Here is a 21,864-nt window from a genome sequence, read left to right on the forward strand (position 1 = left end):
AGGCATTGATCGTGTGGACAGTCAGAGGCTTTTTCCCAGGGCTGAAATGGTTGCCACAAGAGGACACAGGTTTAAGGTGCTGGGGAGTAGGTACAGAGGAGATGCCAGGGGTAAGTTTTTTATCTAGAGAGTGGTGAGTGTGTGGAATGGGCTACCGGCAACGGTGGTGGAGGCAGATACGATAGGGTCTTTTAAGAGACTTTTAGATAGGTACATGGAGCTTAGAAAAACAGAGGGGTATGGGGAAGTCTAGTATATTCTAAGATAGGGACATGTTCGGCACAACTTTGTGGGCCGAAGGGCCTGCATTGTGCTGTAGGTTTTCTATGTTTCTATGAACTAACTTTTGTTTTAGTGCCTGTGCCTTTGACAAGGTGGGAAATTTGGTTTTGTATCAGTCTTGGTGATGGATGGTCAGTGCCGTTAGAGCTCTCTTGTAGCTTTTCCAAGTGTTTCTCAACATGACAGAGCGCTAAGTTATTAAATAAGGAAAAGAAATATCCTTGACCATATTTGAGCATTGTTGAGGGATCCTATGGCATTTCCTTGTGGTTGTATGCAGTTTGAACACCTATTATAAAGACGGCAAGAGCTGTTAAGGGAGAATCTGAGAAACTGGGGGAAAGGTTTGATTTAGTAGCAAATGTGAGGCTGTCGATGACTATCTGTGGAACAGATGTTTCAGATGTTAGGTCTTTGGAGGAAGAAATTATTGAATGTTTTATATTCTTTGGAAAATTCAGTACCAAATTTGATGCTTGCTACCCATTTCAAGCAACTGACTGGCCTGCGGAGGACAATCAAAAATTAACTGCATTGCTTTGTTTGGTTATTTTGGCCATAGCATTAAATACTGGCTTGTTTCCTTCCCTAAAGCACATAGATGGTTAAAAAAGTGCAGTAATCTGGTAGTTTCACAGTCACCAAATCTAATACTAGCATTTTATTATAAATTCATTTAATTAATTTATATTACCTAGTGAGATGAGATGTCACTTTTCCCAGTTATTTAACAATAGCCTCCAAATTTCTTACAGGATTATCATGAAATTTGAATAGAGGGTGTTAAAACACATGCAAAAATATGACATAATTCCAAAACTAGTACTACTCCTGATTGAAATGTCAAAAAGCAGGAAAAGTTTAAATCTTGATTAAATCCTACATAATTTGAATAAAAACAGATGTGTTTTTTCACCATGGGTTGAATCTGGAACCACTCAATATGCTATTAGATTTAACACTTCAACATACAATAATGATAATAATTTCCTTCTGGTCCATTAACTACACATGCTCAAAAAGAGCAATGAGGGAAAATATCTGTGTTTTGGTCATAAATATTAAAATAGGTGCCAAATGTTAGGGAATAAGACAAGGCAGTTGACAGAAGTTTGTATCTAGTGATCACAACACCATTAATTTCAAAGTAAATATGCAAAAAGATAGGTCTGGTCTGCGGGTTGAAATTCTAAATTGGGGAAAGGTCAATTTTGATGGTATCAGAAACGATTTAGCAAACGTGTATTGGGACAGGCTGTTTTCTGGCAAAGGTGTACTTGGTAAGTAGGAAACCCTCAAAACTGCATTTTTGAGAGTATGAAGCTTATATGTGCCTGTCAGAATAAAAGGTAAAGATAACTAGTGTAACTAGTGTAGAGAACCTTGTTTTTCAAGAGATATTGAGGCTAAGAAAAAAAAGGAGGTGCGTAGCAGGTATAGGCAGGTAGGAACAAATGAAGTGCTTATGGAGTATAAGAAACACAAGAGAACATTTAAGAAATTAATCAAGAGCAAATCTGGAGATGCTAGAAATCTGAGCAACACACACAAAATGCTGGAGGAACTTAGCAGGCCGGGCTGAATCATTGGAAAAGAGTACAATTGACGTTTTGGGCTAAAACCTTTCAGCAGGACTGGAAGCTGTGGAGTATATTTAAAAGGTGGGGGTGAAGGGGAGAGAGAAACACCAGGTGATAGGTGAAACTAGGAGGGGGAGGGATGAAGTAAAGATCTAGGAAGTTGATTGCTGAAAGAGACTGAAGGCCACAGAAGATAGACAGGAGATGGACGTTATGTTGAAGTTGTATAAGGAACTGGTGAGGCATCATTTAGAGTATTGTATGCAGTTTTAGTCACCTAACGACAGTAAAGATGTAAATAGGGTTGAAAGAGTAGAGAGAAAATTTACAAGGAAGTTGTCGAGCCTGGAGGACCTGAGTTATAAGGAAAGATTGAATAGGTTAGGACTTCATTAGTTAGAACATAGAAGTTTGAGAGGTATACAAAATTTAGAGGGGCATAGATAGGGTAAATGCAAGCAGGCTTTTCCCATTGAGGTTGGGTGGGACTAGAACCAGAGGTCATGGGTTAAGGGTGAAAGTGAAAAGTTTAAGGGGAATATGAGGGGAAACTTCTTCATTCAGAGGGTTGCAAGAGTGTGTAATGAGCTGCCAACACAAGTGGTGCATGTCAACATGATTTCAACATTTAAGCAATGTTTGGATAGGTACATGGGTGGGAGGTGTATAGAGGGCGATGGTCCCAGCATAGGTCGATGGGACTAGGCAGTTTAAATGGTTTCAGCATGGACCAGATAGGCCAGAGGGCCTATCTCTGTGCTGTACTTTTCTATGACTCTCTGTTCGTTTAAAAACAAATGAAAATGAAATCAGTATCTTCTAACGTGAAGTGACTCTATTTGCTAAAATAAAAATAATTAGGCAGACCTTTTTTTTTCCGGATAATCACTTGATAGTTTCCAACTCCATCTAACTCCTTCATGATGAAATTCATCCAACAGCCATCCGAGTCCTTCTCTTTACAAGCGGTCGGCTCTTTTAGTTCATTCACTTCTGTGTGTTTCAAATTCCCACAGGACTGAGTGCAGTTTTTTGCAAATGGACCACTTGAAAATCCAAGGCACTCTATACAATGTCTGTTTGAAATAACAAGTGAAATACAAAGGTCATAGAACTACATTCTTTGAAAGACTGCACTGTATGTCCCTCTATCATTAAGCAAGTTAGGTCAATGTAGTAAAATAACATAGTCATTGAGAGACACAACATGAAACAGGCCCTTTAACCCATCAAACCCTCACCAAAGGTAAATAACCCATTAATATTAATTCTGCATTAACCCCTTTTTCACTCTTTCCACATTCTCACCAGCTCATCAATCCCAGATTCAGCAACTCACCTACACACTAGGAGAGATTTGCAGTGGCCACCCAACCTAGTAACCCACATTTGGGAGGAAGCCGGATTATTGTGAGGAAACCCATGCAGCCTCCAGGAGAACAGGCAAATTCCACAGAAATGCCACTCAAGGTCATGACTGAATCAGGTATCCAGTGCTGTGAGGCAGCAGCTCTGCTGGATGCACCATTGCCCTGCCACACTATGTTCCCTCTAAGCTGTGCGTGTGTGCGCGCGCACACACGCTTTTCAACCAGCGCACAAAGGAAATTAATGTGCGCACAAAAGGTTAGTTACCTAAAATAATGTAGTAATTAATAATTATACTTATTGAAAATAATCTTTTAGCTAAATGTTTCTGTTAATTAGTTAGTCGGTTTTTCAAATACCACAATGCATGTCACTAGTTTACGTCACCTCACCTTTCCTGTTCCGGTTTGTACAGCTGCATCACGGCGGCAGCCATCTTTGGCTGACAGTGTTTATATCGTAAAGTTTACAAAGATCTGTTTCAAATCCTGTAGATAGCTTACTAAGTTTTTACTGAAAAAAATATTGATTCACTAAGTCAAATTCAAAAGAAGCGAAGGATGTGAAGCGCAAAAGAACTGCAAATTTGTTTAAAGTTTAATGGCTTAACAAAATAGTAGAAACTGCTACACCGAAAGCTCATGAGGTCATGAACGTTCAGCTACGAGAAATATTTACGTATGATTCGGAAACTGGAGTTATCTGTTTGTATTGTCATGATGCGAAAGTTGCTGGAGAATTTGCTAGTGGAAAGAAGGGGATGATATTTGGAAACTTGACTTTTTGAAGTGTCATTTGACAAGTAAATCGCATTTGGACGGTGTACAAAAGCTCAGGCAACAGAACCCGTCATTACCTGTTACAGGATGAGGTACAAGAATGGTCAACTTTTGATTTATCTGCAATTGCAGATTGTGACTTCACATTTGGCGATGAACAAGTTAATGCCTTATATCTAAAATATCATGATTTTTTAGCTGAAAATACTGTAATAGTTCGACAGTTTAATGATTTCAAATTTTCTGTGCAAGAAAAAAATTAAATCCAAACTGATTTCAAACTTTGCTCAAGTGGTGGCATTTGTCCTTCAAAATGAACAGTTTTGCGACCTTGCACAGTTGATGGACATCGGGGGAATCTTTCTTGCATCTAGTGCGGACTGTGAGTTTTAGCCTAATGAATCAACTCAAAAACAAGCTGAGAATCCGTTTAGGTGAATGTCATTTGGATATGTTAATGAGAATCAAAAGCTATCAATTGGATGGGTGTTCTATTAGTCTAGGTAGAATTTACAAAGAATGGGTAAATGCCAAAGACAGGAGAGAGAAAAAAATAACTGAGAGACTTAAATACGTATGTTATTTTGTTGTTATTCTGTGCAGTTTTATGTCAAATATTCTGTAAACCTACATAAACTGTGCCATGTGTGCATCCAGTGCGCACACACTTTAGTCACAGGAAAAAAATTTGCACAACATAAGATTTTTGCGCACACTGACTACTAAAAATTAGAGGGAACATTGCTGACACAGTATACCTCTTTATTATTTGAAGTATTTCAACCATTAAAACCTGTTGGTCCTTTCTGCTTTATTATATTTCTGCTACGGAGACAGTGTACCAGCAAAGACTTGGTGGGAAGGGATCAGTAGTGTGGCTCAACAGCAGCAGGGATTGCAGTTGAACCCGGTCCATTGGAACTCTGAGGCGGTGGCTCTACTCGCTGTGCCATAGTGGTGACCCATTGTGGGTCTAAATCTCAAAGAACAGGTAGTGCTGCTGCAAAGTCACTTATTTCTGTTCCACTGCAATATAGACAATGATAAGATTAAACACGAGGAATTCTGCAGATGCTGGAAATTCAAGCAACACACATCAAAGTTGCTGGTGAACACAGCAGGCCAGGCAGCATCTCTAGGAAGCGGTACAGTCGACGTTTCGGGCCGAGACCCTTCGCCAGGACTAAGATTAAGCTGTTTGTTCTAATGCACCAAAAGCAAATGGGAACTTACATGTAGTTAGGGCATGGAGATGGACATCCTGGGCACTCTTTGCAATATGGGGGCTGATAACCTGCATTGCATAAGCATTGATTACAAGTGCATTTTCCTCTTCCACTGCAAATCTTACTCTCTGGGTTCTGTTTACATTGCTCTTCAGCAATTTCACACTCACAGGCTGTTCCAGTATATCCTTTTTCACATCGACATACTCCACAATCACATGTGCCATGTCCTGAAAGTTAACATCAAAAGTAAATATTCACTGTTGTATCATTATAAAGACTTTCATGATTATCTTTCTATGGAAATGGCAAATAGGAAAGGGGCAACATTTTATGGTGATTGGTGCAAATTTTACTGAGGATGTTAGAGGTAGGTTTTTTTTTAAACACAGAGAGTGGTAGGCACATGGAACGCACTGCCAAGGGTAATGGTAGAGGCTGATACATCAGGAACATTTAAGAGACTTTTAGATAAGCACATGAATGAAAGAAAACTGGAGGGCTATGTGGAAGGGAAAGGTTAAGTTGATCTTAGAGTAGGTTAAAGGGCCAGTACAACGTTGAGGGTCGAAGAGCTTGTATGATGCTTTACTGTTCTATGTTCTATATGATTATATCAGACTCAGTAATACAGATTGTATCCATACAAGGTATTACATAGAATAACTACAGTATGTATACACTGTTTAAAAACAACTCCATTTTCTGTCCAGATCAAGCTTCCTATTCTCCTTTATCTATCATGAGCAATATGTCTCTCATATGATCCCCTCAACCATTCTCGATGGTAGCAAGACCTATGTTCCCACTCTTCTATAAGTTCTCTGTTTGATTTCTTGAGGAGTATTTTGTTTTACTGGTGATTTCTAAATTTGCTCTTCTGAACAGCTGAAACTCCTGCTCCAGTTACTCTTATCAATTGTAAACTCTGTTTTGGCACCTCAGTGCTACCCCATCAAAAGAAAATCCATCCAGCCTGTTCATTCCCTCCTGCTGAGAGCAACCTCACAATTCTGGTATTACCCCTGTAAATCTTTTTTTTTGTGTCTCTTCTCTTCGTCTCTGTATCTTTTCATAATATGATGACCAGAATTAAATATAATATGTCATAATATGGTTTCAAGTAAACTTTTTAGACCTCCAACTCTATTCTTTTAAAAATAGCCCAAGTTTCAGGGATGTTTTTAATAACTTTATTGTCCTTTGCGGCTACATGAAGTATTTGAGTAACATTTTGAACTCAGAATCAGGTTTCATAGTTGTTTTTGGCAACACCGATCACGAGTTCGACAGCAGGGAGCCCAGCTTGAAAGAGGTCCAAGAAGTACTAAGAACAGGATTTGGAGGAGGGGAAGAGTGGCCCACTAATGAAGGTTTGCATACAGTGTCTGGATTCTCAAGGAGGACATCAAGCAGTTTCAAGACATCTCACTGCTCAGCATTGAGCATTTTTGAATGTTGCTGCCCGCCACTTAATGGAATACCTCCTGAGAATCATTACATTGACACCTCAATGCAGAAGGGCAGGATAGCATGGGTTCCAGGGTGTCTAGAGGATACAGGAGTGATCACTCAGTTTATCAGAGAAGCACAGAAAGGCAAGGGAAATCTGTCCATGCTGTGGCTGGATCTCACAAAAGAAGTCGCCTTCAATTGCCACCATGTCCCAATCAGGACCAGTGAAATCATTCTGGACTACTACAGTAATTCCTCTGGGACAGTCACATTTGACTGGCATCATCTTGAGAAGGGAATCATAACAGGATGTACACTGTCTGTGATCATCTTCTCCTTGGCGATGAACATATTGGCCAAGTCAGCAGAGGTAGAGTGTCCTTGTCCATTAACCATTAACCACCTATAATAGAATTAATGGATGACCTAACTGTAACAACAACATCGGTTCCAGGATGCAGATGGATCCTCCAGGATCTGGAGAAGCCCACTGCTTGGGCAAGAATGACCTTCAATGCTAAGAAATCCAGATCATTAGTACTTGAGAGAGGAAAGGTAGTTGACAAATTCCGCTTTAACCTGGGAGGTGCCCAAATTCCAAGCCTATCAGAGAAGACGTTGAAGAGCCTTGGCAAGGTGTTTAACAGCTCACTGAAGGACACAGCATCCAAGCATCCATCAAAGCAGCTGCGGAAGAGCTGCAGCAATGGTTGACTGCTGTGGATAAGTCAGGGTTGTCGGGTAAATTCAGGGCTTGGATTTGCCAGCATGGTATTCTCCCTCGGATCCTGTAGCCTCTGATAGCCTATGATGTCCCACTGTCAACAGTTGAGACTATTGAGAGAAAACTCATCCAACCCCTATGGAGGTGGCTGGGTCTACTGAAGAGCCTAAGCAGCATTGCCTTGTATGGGAAGGAAAACAGAATGAAACTCCCCACCAGCAGTGTGAGCGAGGAGCTCATGGTCACCCACACAAGGGAAGTGCTGAAATACAGAGACCCGAAGGTCTCATATGCTGGCATTCAGGTGAGGATGGGCAGGAGGTGGAGGGCACAGGATACAGTTGAACAAGCCAAAGCACGGCCATGCCATAGTGTGCTGGTGGGCTCAGTGGCATCGGGATGGGCAGGTTTGGGTTGCTTCCCAACAGTTTGCTACAATAAGGTGCTAGGAAGAGCGAAGTGCCAGTTGGTCCAGCATGAGGTGTGAACTGCTGTGGAGGAGCTACGTGCCAGCAAGGTTGCTGGCATACGGCATTAAGGCGCGTTGACAAGATGGGACCAGGCAGTGGAGCGTGACATCTCGTGGGGGGGAAGTTTGGCAAAATGAATCCCACCACATCAAGTTCTTGATCCAGTCAGTCTATGACATCTTATCAAGCCCAGTGAACCTCTACTGCTGGGGCAAGGCCAGACCACCAGCATGCTCCCTGTATTGAGGGGAGGAAACACTAAAGCACATCCTCAGCTGTTGCCAAAAGCCTTAGGGGAGGAACATTATCAATGGTGCCACGGCCAGGTGCTGAAGACAGTGGCTGACACCTTGTGCACAGCCATCACCCAGCGAAGCAAGCAATTGCTTTTATCAAGGCAGGGAAGAAAGCTCAAATCCAATCCAAGGAGCATGCCGGCCTCCTAGAAACAGCAAAGGACTGGCAACTGAGAGTCAGTCTGGGGAAACAACTCAGATTCCCTGAGCATATCTTCTCGACCATGCTTAGGCCAGACATAGTGCTACTGTCAGAGTCATCTAGACAGGTGGTAATGTTGGAGCTGATCGTTCTCTGGGAAGAGTGGATGGCGTAGGCATGAAAGGAAAAAGAAAGTACCAAGACTTGCTGTAGGAGTGCTACAGCAAAGGGTGGCAGGCACAATGTATGCCCATAGAGGTGGGCTGCAGAGGGTTTGCTGGCCAATCCCTCTCCCAAACCTACAGCTGTATGGGCATCTCAGGAGCCGAGGAGAGGAAAGCCATCAGGAACACCATAAAGACAGCGGAGAAAGCCTCGAGATGGCTGTGGATCAGGAGGAGTGATCCATGGCAGAATGCTACTCAGGCACAAATCGGGGCCTGATCAACCCTGCCTGGGTCCCCTGGGTGAGGGTGTCTGATGTTGAAAGACCTGAAACACCCTGTGAGCCCAAGTTGCATCACTGATGATATACCTGAGCGTATCGTAAGATGTATCATTCTATCAATTTAAAAGAATAAAAACTATGTAAATTACAATACATATATAAATTTTAAAAATTAATAAATAGTGCAAAAGTAGAGGGAAAATATACTGAGGTAGTGTTCATGAGTTCATTGTCCATTCAGATTTCTGATGGCAGAGGGGAAGAAGCTGTTCCTTAAACACTGAGTTTCTATCATCAGACTCCTGTACCTCCTCCTTGATTGTATCAATGAGAAGAGGGCAAGTCCTGAGAGATGGGGGTTCTTTGTGATGGATACCGCCTTTTTGAAGATGTCTTTGATGCTGGGGAGGCTAGTGCCCATGATGGATCTGGTTGAGTTTACTGCAACTTTTTCCCAGTCCTGTGCAGTGGCCCCTCTATACTAGAAGGTGATGCAACCAGATAGCATGCTGTGCGTGGTACAACTGTAAAATTGCGAGTGTCATTTGTGACATACCAAATCTCCTCAAACTCTTAATGAAATATAGCTGCTGTTATGCCTTCTTTGTAATTGTGTCAATATCTTGGGCCCAGGATAGATCTTCAGAGATGTTGACGCCCAGGAACTCACCCTTCCACTGCTGATCCCTCAATGAGGACTGGTTTGTATTCCTTCGACTTTTCCTTCCTGAAGTCCACAATCAATTCCTGACATTGAGTGCCAGGTTGTTGGAGCTACTCAACCAGCTGATCTATCTCACTCTTGTATGCCTCCTTGCCACATTCGTGGGTGTAGAGTAGAGCAGTGGGCTAAGCATGCATCAAGGTACTCCAGTATTGATTGTCAGCAAGGGGGAAATGTTATTTCTGATCCACATCTCCTGGTGAGGAAATCAAGAATCCAGTTGCAGAGGGGAATACAGAGGTCCAGGTTTTGGAGCTTGTTGATTAGAACCGAAGGTATGAGTGTTGAAAACTGAGTTGTAATCAATAACAGCATCCTGACAGAGGTATTACTATTGTCCAGGCGATCGAAGGCCAAGCAGAGAGCCAGTGAGATTGCATTCACTGTACTATAGATCTATTGTGGTGGTAGGCAAATTGCAGTGGGTCCAGGTCCTTGCTTTAGGCAGGAGATGATTCTAGCCACAGCCAATCTCTTGAAGTACTTCATCACAGTAGATGTGAGTGTCACTAGGCACTGAGCTCACTGCTCTTTTTGGGCACTGGAATGATTGCTGCCCTCTGAATCTCCAACTGCAGCATTGAGAGATTGAAGATCTCCTTGAATACTCTTGCTAGTTGTTTGGCACAGTTTTGTAGAACTCCACCAGATACACAATCAGGGCCTGATGTCTTGCAAGCGTTCACCCTCTTGACAGATGTTCTGACATCAGCTTCCAAGACAGAGATTACAGGGTAACCAGGGATTAGCACAGATGTAGCTTTATTCTCCCTTTCAAAGTGTGCGTAAAAGGCGTTGAGCTCATCTGAGAGTGAAGTATCACAGCCATTCATGATGTTAGGTTTTGGTTTGTCAGAAGTAATGTCCTGCAAACCCTACCAGAGCAGACATGCATCTGATTACATCTCTAACCTCAATCAAAATTGTTTTTTTTTATCTTAAAACAGCCTTCTGTAGGTCATACCTGGATTTCTTGTATAGTTCTGGATCACCAGTTTTGAATGCCACAGGTCTAGCCTTCAACAGACTACAAATCTCCTGGTTCATCTACTGCTTTTGGTTGTGCATGTCCGGTATGTTCTTGAAGGTGTACATTCATTTGAACAGTTCTTGATGAAGTTGGGCACGTGGCCAGGTGGTTAAGGCATTCGTCTAGTTCGAGCCTCAGCTGTGGCAGCGTGTTTGTGCCCTTGAGCAAGGCACTTAATCACACATTGCTCTAGTCTGTGCGAGGAGTGGTGCCCCACACAGACTTCCAATCTGCATGAAAATGCCTGACGCAGGCCTCTCATGGTCTGTGTTGACATTCCCCCTCCCCCTGATGAAGTTGGTGCAAATGTGGCAAATTTGTTCAGATTCAAAGATGAATCCCTGAATATTGTCCAGTCCACAGACTCAAAGCAGTCCTGTAAGCACTCCTCTCCTTCCTTGACCTTACCTTCTTGGGCCTCACCGCTAGTGCTGCTGGCTTTAGTCTCTGCCTATACACTGGGAGTAGAAGTACATCCAGGTGATCGAACTTTCCAAAGTGTGGGCGTGGGATGGCACAGTAAGTGTTCTTGATGGTGGTCAAGTGTGTTGGCTCCTCTGGTTCCACAGATGATATGTAGGTGGTAGATGTCCAGCGATTTCTTCAAAGTGGCCTGGTAGAAATCCACCACAACGATAGGGAGGGCATCAGGGTGCGATGTTTCATGCCTGCTGATTATGGAGCTGAGCTCCTCCAGTACCTGCCTGATGTTGGCCTGAGGTGGAATGTACACTGCTACCAGAATGATGGCGGAAATCAACCTTGGCATTTTGGGCGTCGCACGGATCTTACATGTGGAGCTCACATAAATACTTGTTTCTCCGGTAACACACCACTTCTTTATTTTCCTTGTCATATCTCTCTGTTGAAATTTATCTTGCAATCTTATCTCATTTTTAATTTGTTAATGTTGTAGTCCTTAGCAGTACTGGTGTCACTTGCAAAATTTAAATTATGTTTTTGATTACATAGAGCTTGCTAACATGATACTTATTTTTTACAATGAAGATAGAACATATTTAAGGGATAATAGAGCAGTCGGTTAAAATTAGTAGTGAGAAAAGTAAAATGAATGAAATATTGCAGAACTGTGGTGCTGCGGGTAGAGTTCTGCCTCAGTCTACAGATTAGCTTTATTTGTCACAAGTTCATCAGAACATACAGTGAAATGCGTTGTTTGCATCAAATCAATTCTGATCGTGAAACTGGAGCACCTGAAGGAAACTGACAAGGTCAAGGGAAGAACGTGCAGACTCCAGACAGAACTATTTATCAGGATTGAACCTGTCTCACTGCAGCAGTGAGACAGCAACTATTGGCTGCACCACTGTTCTACCTATTTCTAGATATTTTTCTACTTTTTCCATTCGTAGGATTTCTATTATTTTTCTCCCTACTGATTTTAACTAGCTGCTATCATTCTTTGTTCCTTAAGGCTGTTATAGCCAGGGGTGGTAATGGGGACAAGCTCCTACTACCTATTAAATGCTCCCAATGGCAGGTGCCTCAAATAGCCTCTGACAACCAAGTCCAGCTCCTGAACTTTACATGTGGCTTAGCTACTAAGCCCAGAGGAACCGTTTCTATTGACAGGAGATGGGGCAAAGACGGGTTACCGGTGCCTTAAAACCTGTTGCTTCGGGCAGCTCAACTAGAGAAGGAAAATTCTGATTTCAAACCTCCACTGCTTTGTGGCTACCTGTATAACCCCTCATGGGGAAGGCTTTGGAAGTAAACCCTGAGGGAAAAGTCTGGAGCTGGAGTCCCTAAGGCAGTCCCACATTGAGCTCAATGCTGCTGGTACCAAACTGTATTGGTCTCTGCCACTACTTTGGGTTCATCAGGTTCGTGAAGAGGGGGAGCTTGCTACAAGGGCAACGGCTTGCTCTCCATATCATACTGCCCAGGCTTGTGTACAATGTCCGTGGTCAACCCTGACCAACGGAAGCCTTCATCCATCCATCCTCGTATCATTCTTTGTATATGTTTTACATCTATTATTTAAAATAAGATAAGACCATAGATGCGGCCACTCAGCACCTCTCTTAGTTCTAAGATAAACTGCACTCTGGAAACACCAGCCAGAGGAAGCAATTCAATCCAATGAGCAGTTCATTGAAGGTCAAGGCAAAATTTGTTTTTCCGAACAGTCCCATCATATTCCATCAGCCAAACATGGCATCACTCCCATTCAGCTGGGATGCAAACTGCACGCCAGACATTATGACTTTGGTAATATTCTGAATCAGCAATCACAGAGAATCATACAGGTTTTCTTTGACAGTTAAGTTACAAACATAAAGGACAATTCCATACAAGGAAGATTCTGCACTCTGTGGCCACTTTATTTTGTACCTCCTGTACCCAATAAAGTGGCCACTGAATGTGTGTTCATGGTCTTCCACTGCTGTAGCCCATCCACTTCAAGGTTCAATGTGTTGTGCATTCTGAGACACTCTTCTGCACACCACTGTTGTAATGCATAGTTATTTGAGTTACAACCACATTCCTGTCAGCTTGAACCAGTCTGGCCATTCTCCTCTGTCCCCTCCCATTAGCAAGGCTGTTTTGCCAATCACTGGATTTTTTTTTGTTTTTGTTACCATTCTCTATCAACTAGACAGATTATTCTGTGTGAAAATCACAGAAGAACAGCACTTACTGAGATACTTAAACTAACTTGTGTGGTACCAACAATAATTGCATGGTCAAAGTCACTTAGATCACAATTCTCCCCATTCTGATGTTTGGTCTGATCAACAACTGAACCTCTTGACCATGTCTGCATGCTTTTATGCATTGAGTTGCTGCCACATGACTGGCTGTTTAGATTCTTGCATTAACAAGCAGGTGTACAAGTTTACTTAATAGAGTGTCCGCTGAGTGTATATTTAAACTAAGCATGTTAAAGAAGAAATACTCACCTGCACACAGATAGCCCAAATTTCGCTCACAGTTCTGGTCATCACATTCGCAGTACTTGCCATAAATTTTTTTGTTGGGATGAGTATGACAACTGCACGCACCACAAAAACAGTCTCCCTGGTTGCTGCAGGTGGTTGATGTATTATCTTTACGACAGGCTGCGTCCAGATCTTGAGTGGAGCGCTTACCAAGGTCACATTCGCAAAACTTGCCAATCCAACCTGGAAGACAACTAGCAAGAGAGATAACAAACTCAGCTCTTCTGGTCACATTAGCATGTAGAGTAGTGAAAAATAAACAGTAAAACCCAACCAGTGTCCAACTGCGTTCACTGCGTACACCACCAATGAGTGGATTTCAAAAGTAATCCACTACAGAAGATCCAACAATATGACAATTCACAATGCAAATGCAGTCTGACAATCACTTACTTCCAAGCTCTCTATTTCAGGCAACAAGTATTCTGAATTTTGTCCAATGTGTTCCCTTTCTCATTCCCCCAGTATACATTAATGCAAAATTTTAAATGCAAATCTAGTGACCAATGCTATATTAAAACAGAAAAGCCGGAGATACTCAAAGGTGTGGGAGAGAGAAACATTAACGTAGAATTCAATGATTTTAGTAACTGGACTTCCTTGTTTATACTGGAACTTCCCTTTTTGATGCAAGGTCACCAATGCACAACTTTAAATTCCCCTTGAAATACAGTGCCTATCAAAAGTATTAACCACCCCCCCCCCGGAAGATTTCATGTTTCACGTTTTATTGTTTTACAACATTGAATCACAGTGGATTTAATATGGTTTTTTTGACACTGATGAACAGAAAAAGACTGTTTCGTGTCAAAGTGTAAACAGATCTCTACAGAGTGATCTAAATTGATTACAAATATAAAACACAAAATAATTGATTGCGCAAGTATTCACCCTCTTCAATTCAGTATTTAGTAGATGCACCTTTGGCAGCAATTACAGCCTCAAATCTGTGTGGATAGATCATGATCAGTTTTGCACACCTGGGCTCTGCAAATTTTCCCCATTCCTCTTTACAAAACTGCCCAGGTTCTGTCAGATTGCATGGGGATCATGAGTGAACAGCCCTTTTCAATTCTAGCCACAAATTCTCAATTGGATTGAGGTCTGGACTCTGACTTGACCACTCCAGGATATTAACATTGTTGTTTTCAAGCCATTCCTGGCATCGCCAGTGAAGCATCCCCATGGCATGAGGCAGCCACCACCATGCTTCACAGTAGGGATGGTGTGTTTTTGATGATGTGCGGTGTTTGGCTTATGTCAAACATAGTATTTAGTCTGAAGGCCAAAAAGCTCAATTTTGGTCTCATCAGACCATAGAACCTTCTTATAGATGACTTCAGAGTCTCCCACATGCCTTCTGGCAAACTCTAGCCAAGATTTCATGTGAGTTTTTTTTTTAAACAGTGGCTTTCTCTTTGCCACTCACCCATAAAGCTGTGACTGGTGAAGCACCCAGGCAACAGCTGTTGTATACGCAGTCTCTCCTGTCTCAGTCACTGAAGCTTTTAACTCTTCCAGAATTGACACAGGTCTCTTGGTTGCCTCCCTCACTAGTCCCCTTCTTTCATGGTCTCTCAATTTTTAAGAACAGCCTGCTCTAGGCAGATTTACAGCTGTGTCATATTCTTTCCATTTCTTGATGGTTGACTTAACTGTACTCCAAGAGATATTCGGTGACTTGGAAATTTTCTTGTATCCATCTCCTGACTTGTGTTTTTGAATAACTTTTTTCATGGAGTTGCTTGGAGTGTTCTTTTGTCTTCATAGTGCAGTTTTTGCCAGGATACTGACTCACCAGCAGTTGGACCTTCCAGATACAGGTGTATTTTTACTACAATCAAATGAAACACCTTGACCGCACACAGGTCTCCAAAAACAGATCTCCATTGAGCTAGTTATGTGACTTCTAAAATCATTTAGCTGCACTAATGATGACTTAGATTACATTAGGTTAGATTAGAAATGCATGCATTAAAAAATGATACAACATTCCTCCAGAATGATATCACAAGAAAACACAGGACAAACCAAGACTAAAACTGACAAAACCACATAATTATAACATATAGTTACAACAGTGCAAAGCAATACCGTAATTTGATAAAGAGCACAGTACATGGGCATAGTAAAAAAAAGTCTCAAAGTCCCTATTTGGTGTGTCATATTAAAGGGGGTGAATACCTATGCAATCAATTATTTTGTGTTTCATATATTTGTAATTAATTTAGATCACTTTGTAGAGATCTATTTTCACCTTGACATGAAAGAGTCTTTTTCTGTCAATCAGTGTCAAAAAAGTCAAATTAAATCCATTGTGATCCGATGTTGTAAAACAATAAAACATGAAAACTTCCAAGGGAGGGGGATGAATACTTTTTATAGGCACTGTATATTTCTCAAGAGAGATTGATATTTCCCGACTACAGACAGCATTCTCTATTGCAAATTTCTAGCACTTCTGAGGTCTGGACTTTCAATATTCTCCTGCTCTTTTCCTCAATCATCTCCACATTTTGCTCTCATTCATTTTCCTCTACTCGCATCTCCTCCAGATACACCCGATATAATCCCAAGCAGTTCCCACCCTCTAGTCAATGGTACCAAGAGCTTGTGTGAAATCTTTATTTTTCATCCTTTATTAATTGGGAAAATATAGGTCCTTACTGATGGTCTTGCTATACAACACCTTGCATTACCAACATGCTGAATACAGTGCATGATGTACCTTCCTGCACATTTGCATTGCAAACATAATCTTTTTTTTTACTGAGACCAGTCAGAGCTGCAGCAATACACTGCCACACAAGGCAATAAAAAAGTTGAAATAGCAATGGATCTCAGGGTCACATAAATGATTCACTTCAATTTTTTGTTATTCTAAAAAAAACCTGTGTCCAGATGTTGGATTGAAAAATGTGGAATCAAAGAGTGAACTGATGATAATAAGTCATATTGTCATAGAGTCATGGAGCACTAGAACACAGAAATAGACCTTTTGGTTCATTTTCACCATGGCAAACTGTTAATCTGCCTCGTCCCATTGACCTGCACCTGGACCATCTTCAAGCTTGAACTGCTGCAATTGGAGGTTCCCACCTACTTCAAAAGGACAACAATCAACCAGTGCCCAAGAAGAGCAGGGTGAGCTGCCTCAACAAATATTGCCCAGTGGCACTCGTATCTACTGCGATGAAGTGCTTTGAGAGCATGGTCATGGATAGAATCAACTCCTGCCTCAGCAAGGGCAAGGAGCTGCAATAGATGCAATCTCACTGGCTCTCCAATCAGCTTTGGCTCACCTGGATAGTAGTAATACCTACATCAGGCTGCTATTTATTGACTATAAGTCAGTGTTCAACGCAATCATATCCTCAGTCTAATCAACATGCTCCAAAACCTGTGCCTCTGTACCTCCATCTGCAATTGGATCCTTGGCTTCCTCACTGGGAGGCCACAATCCGTGCAGATTGGAAATAACATCTCCTTCTCACTGATCATCAAATCTGGGGCACCTCAAGGGTGCATCCTTAGCCCAATGTTCTACTCTTTCTACACCCACGATTGTGTGGTTAGGCACAGCTCAGACACCATCTATAAATTTGCTGATAACACAACTATTTTTCTGGCAGAATTTCAGATGGTGACAAGGAGGAGTATGGGGCAAGACAGATCATTTGGTTAAGTGGTGTCACAGCAACAACCTTGCAATCAACGTCAGTATATCAAGGAATTGATTGTGAACTTGAGGAAGGGGAAGTCAAGGTAACACACGCCTTGTCCTCATCGAGGGTTCAGAAGAGGAAATGGGTGAGCAGTTTCAGGTTCCTGTGTGTCAACATCTCTGAAGGTCTATCCTGGGCCCAAAATATTGGTGCAATTACAAAGAAGGCACGGCAGCAGCTATATTTCATTGGGAGTTTGAGGAGAGTTGGTATGTCACCAAAGACACTAGCAAATTTCTACAGATGTACCGCGGAGTGCTTTCTGGTTGGTTGCATCACGTCTGGTATGGAGGAGTCATTACACAGGGTTGGAAAAAGCTGTGGAAAATTGTACACTCACAGCTCCATCATGGGCACTGGCCTCCCCAGCATCAAGTACACATTCAAAAGGCAATGCTTCAAAAAGGTAGCATCCTTCATTAAGGACGCCCAATCATCCAGGGCATGCCCTCTTCTCAGGATGTGGTACAGGAGCCTGAAGACACACACAATCAGAACATTTCATAAAGAGCTTCTTTTCCTCCACCACCATATTTCTGAATAGACAATGAATCCATGAACACTACCTTACTTTTATTTTCCTTCTCCTTTTACACTATTTATTTAATTTAGTTTTTATATATGCTTTTTATTGAAATTTACAGTTTCTATTATTATGCACTGCAGCCACAAAATGACAAATTTTATGACCTATGCCAGTGATATTAAACCTGATTCTGATTCTGATGCCATAGCCCTCTATATGTGTTCCTATCCAAATTTCTCCTGAATGTTGAAATTCAACCATCATCCATCACTTTTACCATCCTCTGAGTGAAAAAGTTCCCCTCATGTTCCCCTTAAACGTTGCACCTTTCACCCTTAACCCATGACCTCAAGTTCTAGTCTCATCCAACCCCAGTGGAAAGAGCCTGCTTGCATTTACTCTATCAAAACTCCTCATAATTTTGTATACCTCCATCAAATCTCCTCTCATTTTCATACTCTCTGAAGAATAATGTCCTAACCTCTTCAAACTCAGGTGCGCAAGTCCTAGCAACATCATTGCAAATTTTCTCTGCCCTCTTTCATTGTTATTGATATCTTTCCTGTAGGTAGGTGACCAGAACTGCACACAATACTCCAAGTTAGGTTTCACCAGTATCTTTTCCAACTTTAACATAACACCCAATTCCTGAACTCACTACTTTGATTTATGAAGGCCAATGTGCCAACAGCTTTCTTTACAACCCTATCTACCTGTGAAGCCACGTTCAAGAAATTATGGATAGTATTCCAAGATCCTCTATTCTACCACACTCCTCAGTGCCCTACCACTCACCATGTAAGTTCTTCTCTGATTTGTCCTCCCACAGAGCAATGCCTCATACTTGTCTGTATTAAATTCCATCTGCCATTTTTATCCATTTTTCTAGCTGGTCCAGATCCTACTGCAAGTTTTCCTTCCTTGCTACCCCCAATCTTGGTGTCAGCTACAAATTTGCTAATTGAGTTTACTACAACATCATCTGTGTTATTGATATAGATCCCAAGCAATGGACCCAGCACCAATTCCTGCGGCACACCAGTAGTCACAGGTCTCTAGCCAGAGAGGCCAGCATCTACTAATGCTGGCTCTACAAATGCCTTTCTAAGGTGGGAGGAGAAGATGGCAGCGCGACGCAACGCGCACAGCTCTCCGGTGAAATGATATCGTATCTATTAAATAGGGGCCGTGGACAATTCTGATTTGATGAAGACAGAAGTGAGAAGCAGAGGAACATCTGGAGAAATTTCTGAAATGCCTGGTTCGCTGCTGTTGTTACTGTGTGATCGAGAATCTCCGGAAGGAAGGCCCCAAAATCCCCAGCTTTGCCTGCTGCTGGCGGCCGAGGCTGAGGTCGAAGCGTTCGGATAGAGATGGTGCTCGGTACTTGGTGTCGGAGGGCTGATCAGAGTTCAAAGTTTCCGGATGACTCAGAGTTGGACTGTGGTCGGTCATGGCAGGGAGAGTTTTCTTCCTTCTCCCGTCTGCGTGAGATGTGGGACTTTCGAGAAACTTTGAACTTTTTTACTGTGCCATGGCCTGTTCTTCATCAAGTTATGGTATTGTTGCACTGTTGTAACTATATGTTATAATTATGTGGTTTTGTTAGTTTTTCAGTCTTGGTCTGTCCTGTGTTTTTGCGATATCACACCGGAGGAATATTGTAGCATTTCTTAATGCATGCATTACTAAATGACAATAAAAGAGGACTGCGTGTCCTCATAATCTAAGAATGCTTACATTTTGAGCTGTTTAGTTTATAGGAGGTTGAGGAGTTCTAACTTTAAGCATCTGAGGGAGAATAAAGGAACAAAGTAGTCAAAACAACTGTGCTTGATGTTAATGCACTCAGTAAAGGAGGGAGGAGAAGGAAGATGTGAAAAAGCAAATAGCTACAAATTAATACTTTACCATATTGTGGAAGCAATCAATGGAATTGATTTTCAAAGGTTGCTATAGCATTTTGCAGTTGTTATACAGCACTGTGATCCTAGATTGGATTTCTGAGCAATTATAATTTTGAATGAACTTCAGAGAAGCAATCAAACTGAGAACAAAATTAAATTTTCAAACAAAAGAGATCTCCATACAGTAAGACACTTGATCTATCTCCAGTCAGCAACAAATATGTACATCTGTATATCAACTTTAATAAAGTAAAATACCAAGGTGCAAAGGACCAGCACACAAAATCTGGCACTGAGCCATCTTGAAGGAAAGTAACTAAAAACTTTGTTAAACAGTTATATTGACAAGAAAGATAAAGGATAAAGGAATTTTAAAAGAATGTTTGTACCTGCATACACCACACTTAACATGACCTGTGTTGTTGCAGTGTTTAGAAACTTCAGGCTGATCATCACATTTACAGTCACACTCTGTTGTTAAAGAAATTTCTAATTTCTCAGTGAAGCCCAAGGGTTTGATCTCAAATGATTCTGTCTTTGACAGGCACTTCTCTGCAGTTATTGTGACCGAGAAACGTATCTAGGAAGGTGAAAAGCATAAACATTAGAAGGTACAGCAAATACATTCCATCCATATTTTTCCATTTTTCCTGTATTTCATACTTAGGAAAGTATGCCTTTGCCTTTGCAATCCCAACCGGTCTCAATTAAATAATTAATATGTCCTATTTCTCCTTTGACCTATAGTGCATTTTCATTAGCTATGCAATTTATTTTATACATAGCAAACTGAAATTATTTTGTTTACTTCAATGTTGCTTCTTATTTTGGATATGAATTCTAGGTGATTTTTTTAGGCTTTTAGTGTCTCTATGTTCTTTTACAGTGATGAATTATATAATGGTTTCAAAAGTTCTGATTACTAGATTGCAGAGCTGTTCAGCACATCCGGCAATTGATTTTGCAAGATTAATGATTCCAAAGGATATACATGGCAAGCTTCCTGAATTGGGAGGGACACACTGTGTACAATATATGAGCTCCTCACATGCATTAATACTCCCCCTTTTCCTACAATATTGAATCCAATTTTTGGAATTTATCTTGGTATTTTCCACAACGAGATCTCAGTCCCAACTTGCCTCCTCATTAATCTTCACATTTGAACAGACTCCTTCCTTGTCACTTTCTTTGCTTTCACCATTGCAGTGTGATCTGTAAGAAATCCGGACCCCATCTGGCAAGGTGTTGTGCTTTATTATCACCTTAGAAGAAAGATTCTGGAAAATACAAATTGATTATTAAGCAATGAATACTGATTTCTACCAAGTGGAAAAGAGCAAGCTCGTTAGATGAAGCAATAGGAAAGTCTTGTTTTATATTTTGAAAAAAATCTGTGTTTATTAATATGAAAATAATAATTTATCATTACAATACATGTTATAACTAGGGTAGCTAAGAAAATATAAAAAGGAGTAAACATTTTTGGGGGAATGAGAGTGAGGCAGAATTTATGGTGGACATTGGTAACAATGGTGTAAATGGGTAGAAAACTGGATGCAACCTCTGAAAAAGAATGAAATGTGTGGCTGTGATGGTGATGCAGGGGGAAGGGCTTTAGATTCCAGAAGCATCAGAGTTAATTCTGGGAGGCAACACTTGTGCACGCTAGAGGGATTGTACCTCATTGGAACCAGGGCCACTGTCTTCACCAATACAATGGAAGGTTTGGGGTACTGGAGGAAGCAGAGAGGAGGGGCAGCAAAATATAACACTGGAAGTATTAGAGGTGGTTACACAAAGGAATAGGAAAGATGGATAGCACCAAAAGTAGTAAGGCTTTCATATGATCAGGCTAATAGGGAGTACGAGAAGACCATAAGGCACAGAATCAGAATTAGGCCATTCAGAAACAACATGCATGCAGAAGGACTTAGACAGATTAGGAGAATGAGGAAAGAGGCTGCAGATGGAATATAGTATGGGGAAGTGTAATGGTCACGCTTTTTTGTGGAAGTAATAAAAGCATAGGTGATTTTCTAAATGGGGAGAAAATTCAGAAATCAGAAGTGCAAAAGGGACTTGGGAGTTCACAGGCAGGATTCCCTAAAGGTTAATTTGCAGGTTGAAACAGTGGTAAGGAAGGCAAATGCAATGTAAGTATTCATTTCAAGAGGACTAGAATATGAAAACAAGAATGTAATGCTGAGGTTTTATCA

At 41.4% G+C, this 21,864-nt stretch overlaps 1 protein-coding gene across 2 annotated transcripts in view; it reads right to left on the reverse strand.

Annotated features, from left to right (window-relative positions):
* The window catches only part of LOC134348397 (integrin beta-2-like), a 113,337-nt gene that overhangs the window by 14,060 nt on the left and 77,413 nt on the right, over positions 1–21,864 (reverse strand). For both annotated transcript variants that reach the window (XM_063051699.1, XM_063051697.1), the window contains exons 10-14: positions 20,788–20,925; positions 20,035–20,225; positions 13,449–13,681; positions 5,243–5,465; positions 2,730–2,938 (exon numbers count right to left, since the gene is read on the reverse strand). In XM_063051699.1, the coding sequence (XP_062907769.1) occupies positions 2,730–2,938; positions 5,243–5,465; positions 13,449–13,681; positions 20,035–20,225; positions 20,788–20,925 (994 nt within the window). The remainder of the gene's footprint in view (positions 1–2,729; positions 2,939–5,242; positions 5,466–13,448; positions 13,682–20,034; positions 20,226–20,787; positions 20,926–21,864) is intronic.

Source organism: Mobula hypostoma, chromosome 6, assembly GCF_963921235.1.
Source record: "Mobula hypostoma chromosome 6, sMobHyp1.1, whole genome shotgun sequence".
In the NCBI taxonomy this organism is placed as follows: domain Eukaryota; kingdom Metazoa; phylum Chordata; class Chondrichthyes; order Myliobatiformes; family Myliobatidae; genus Mobula; species Mobula hypostoma.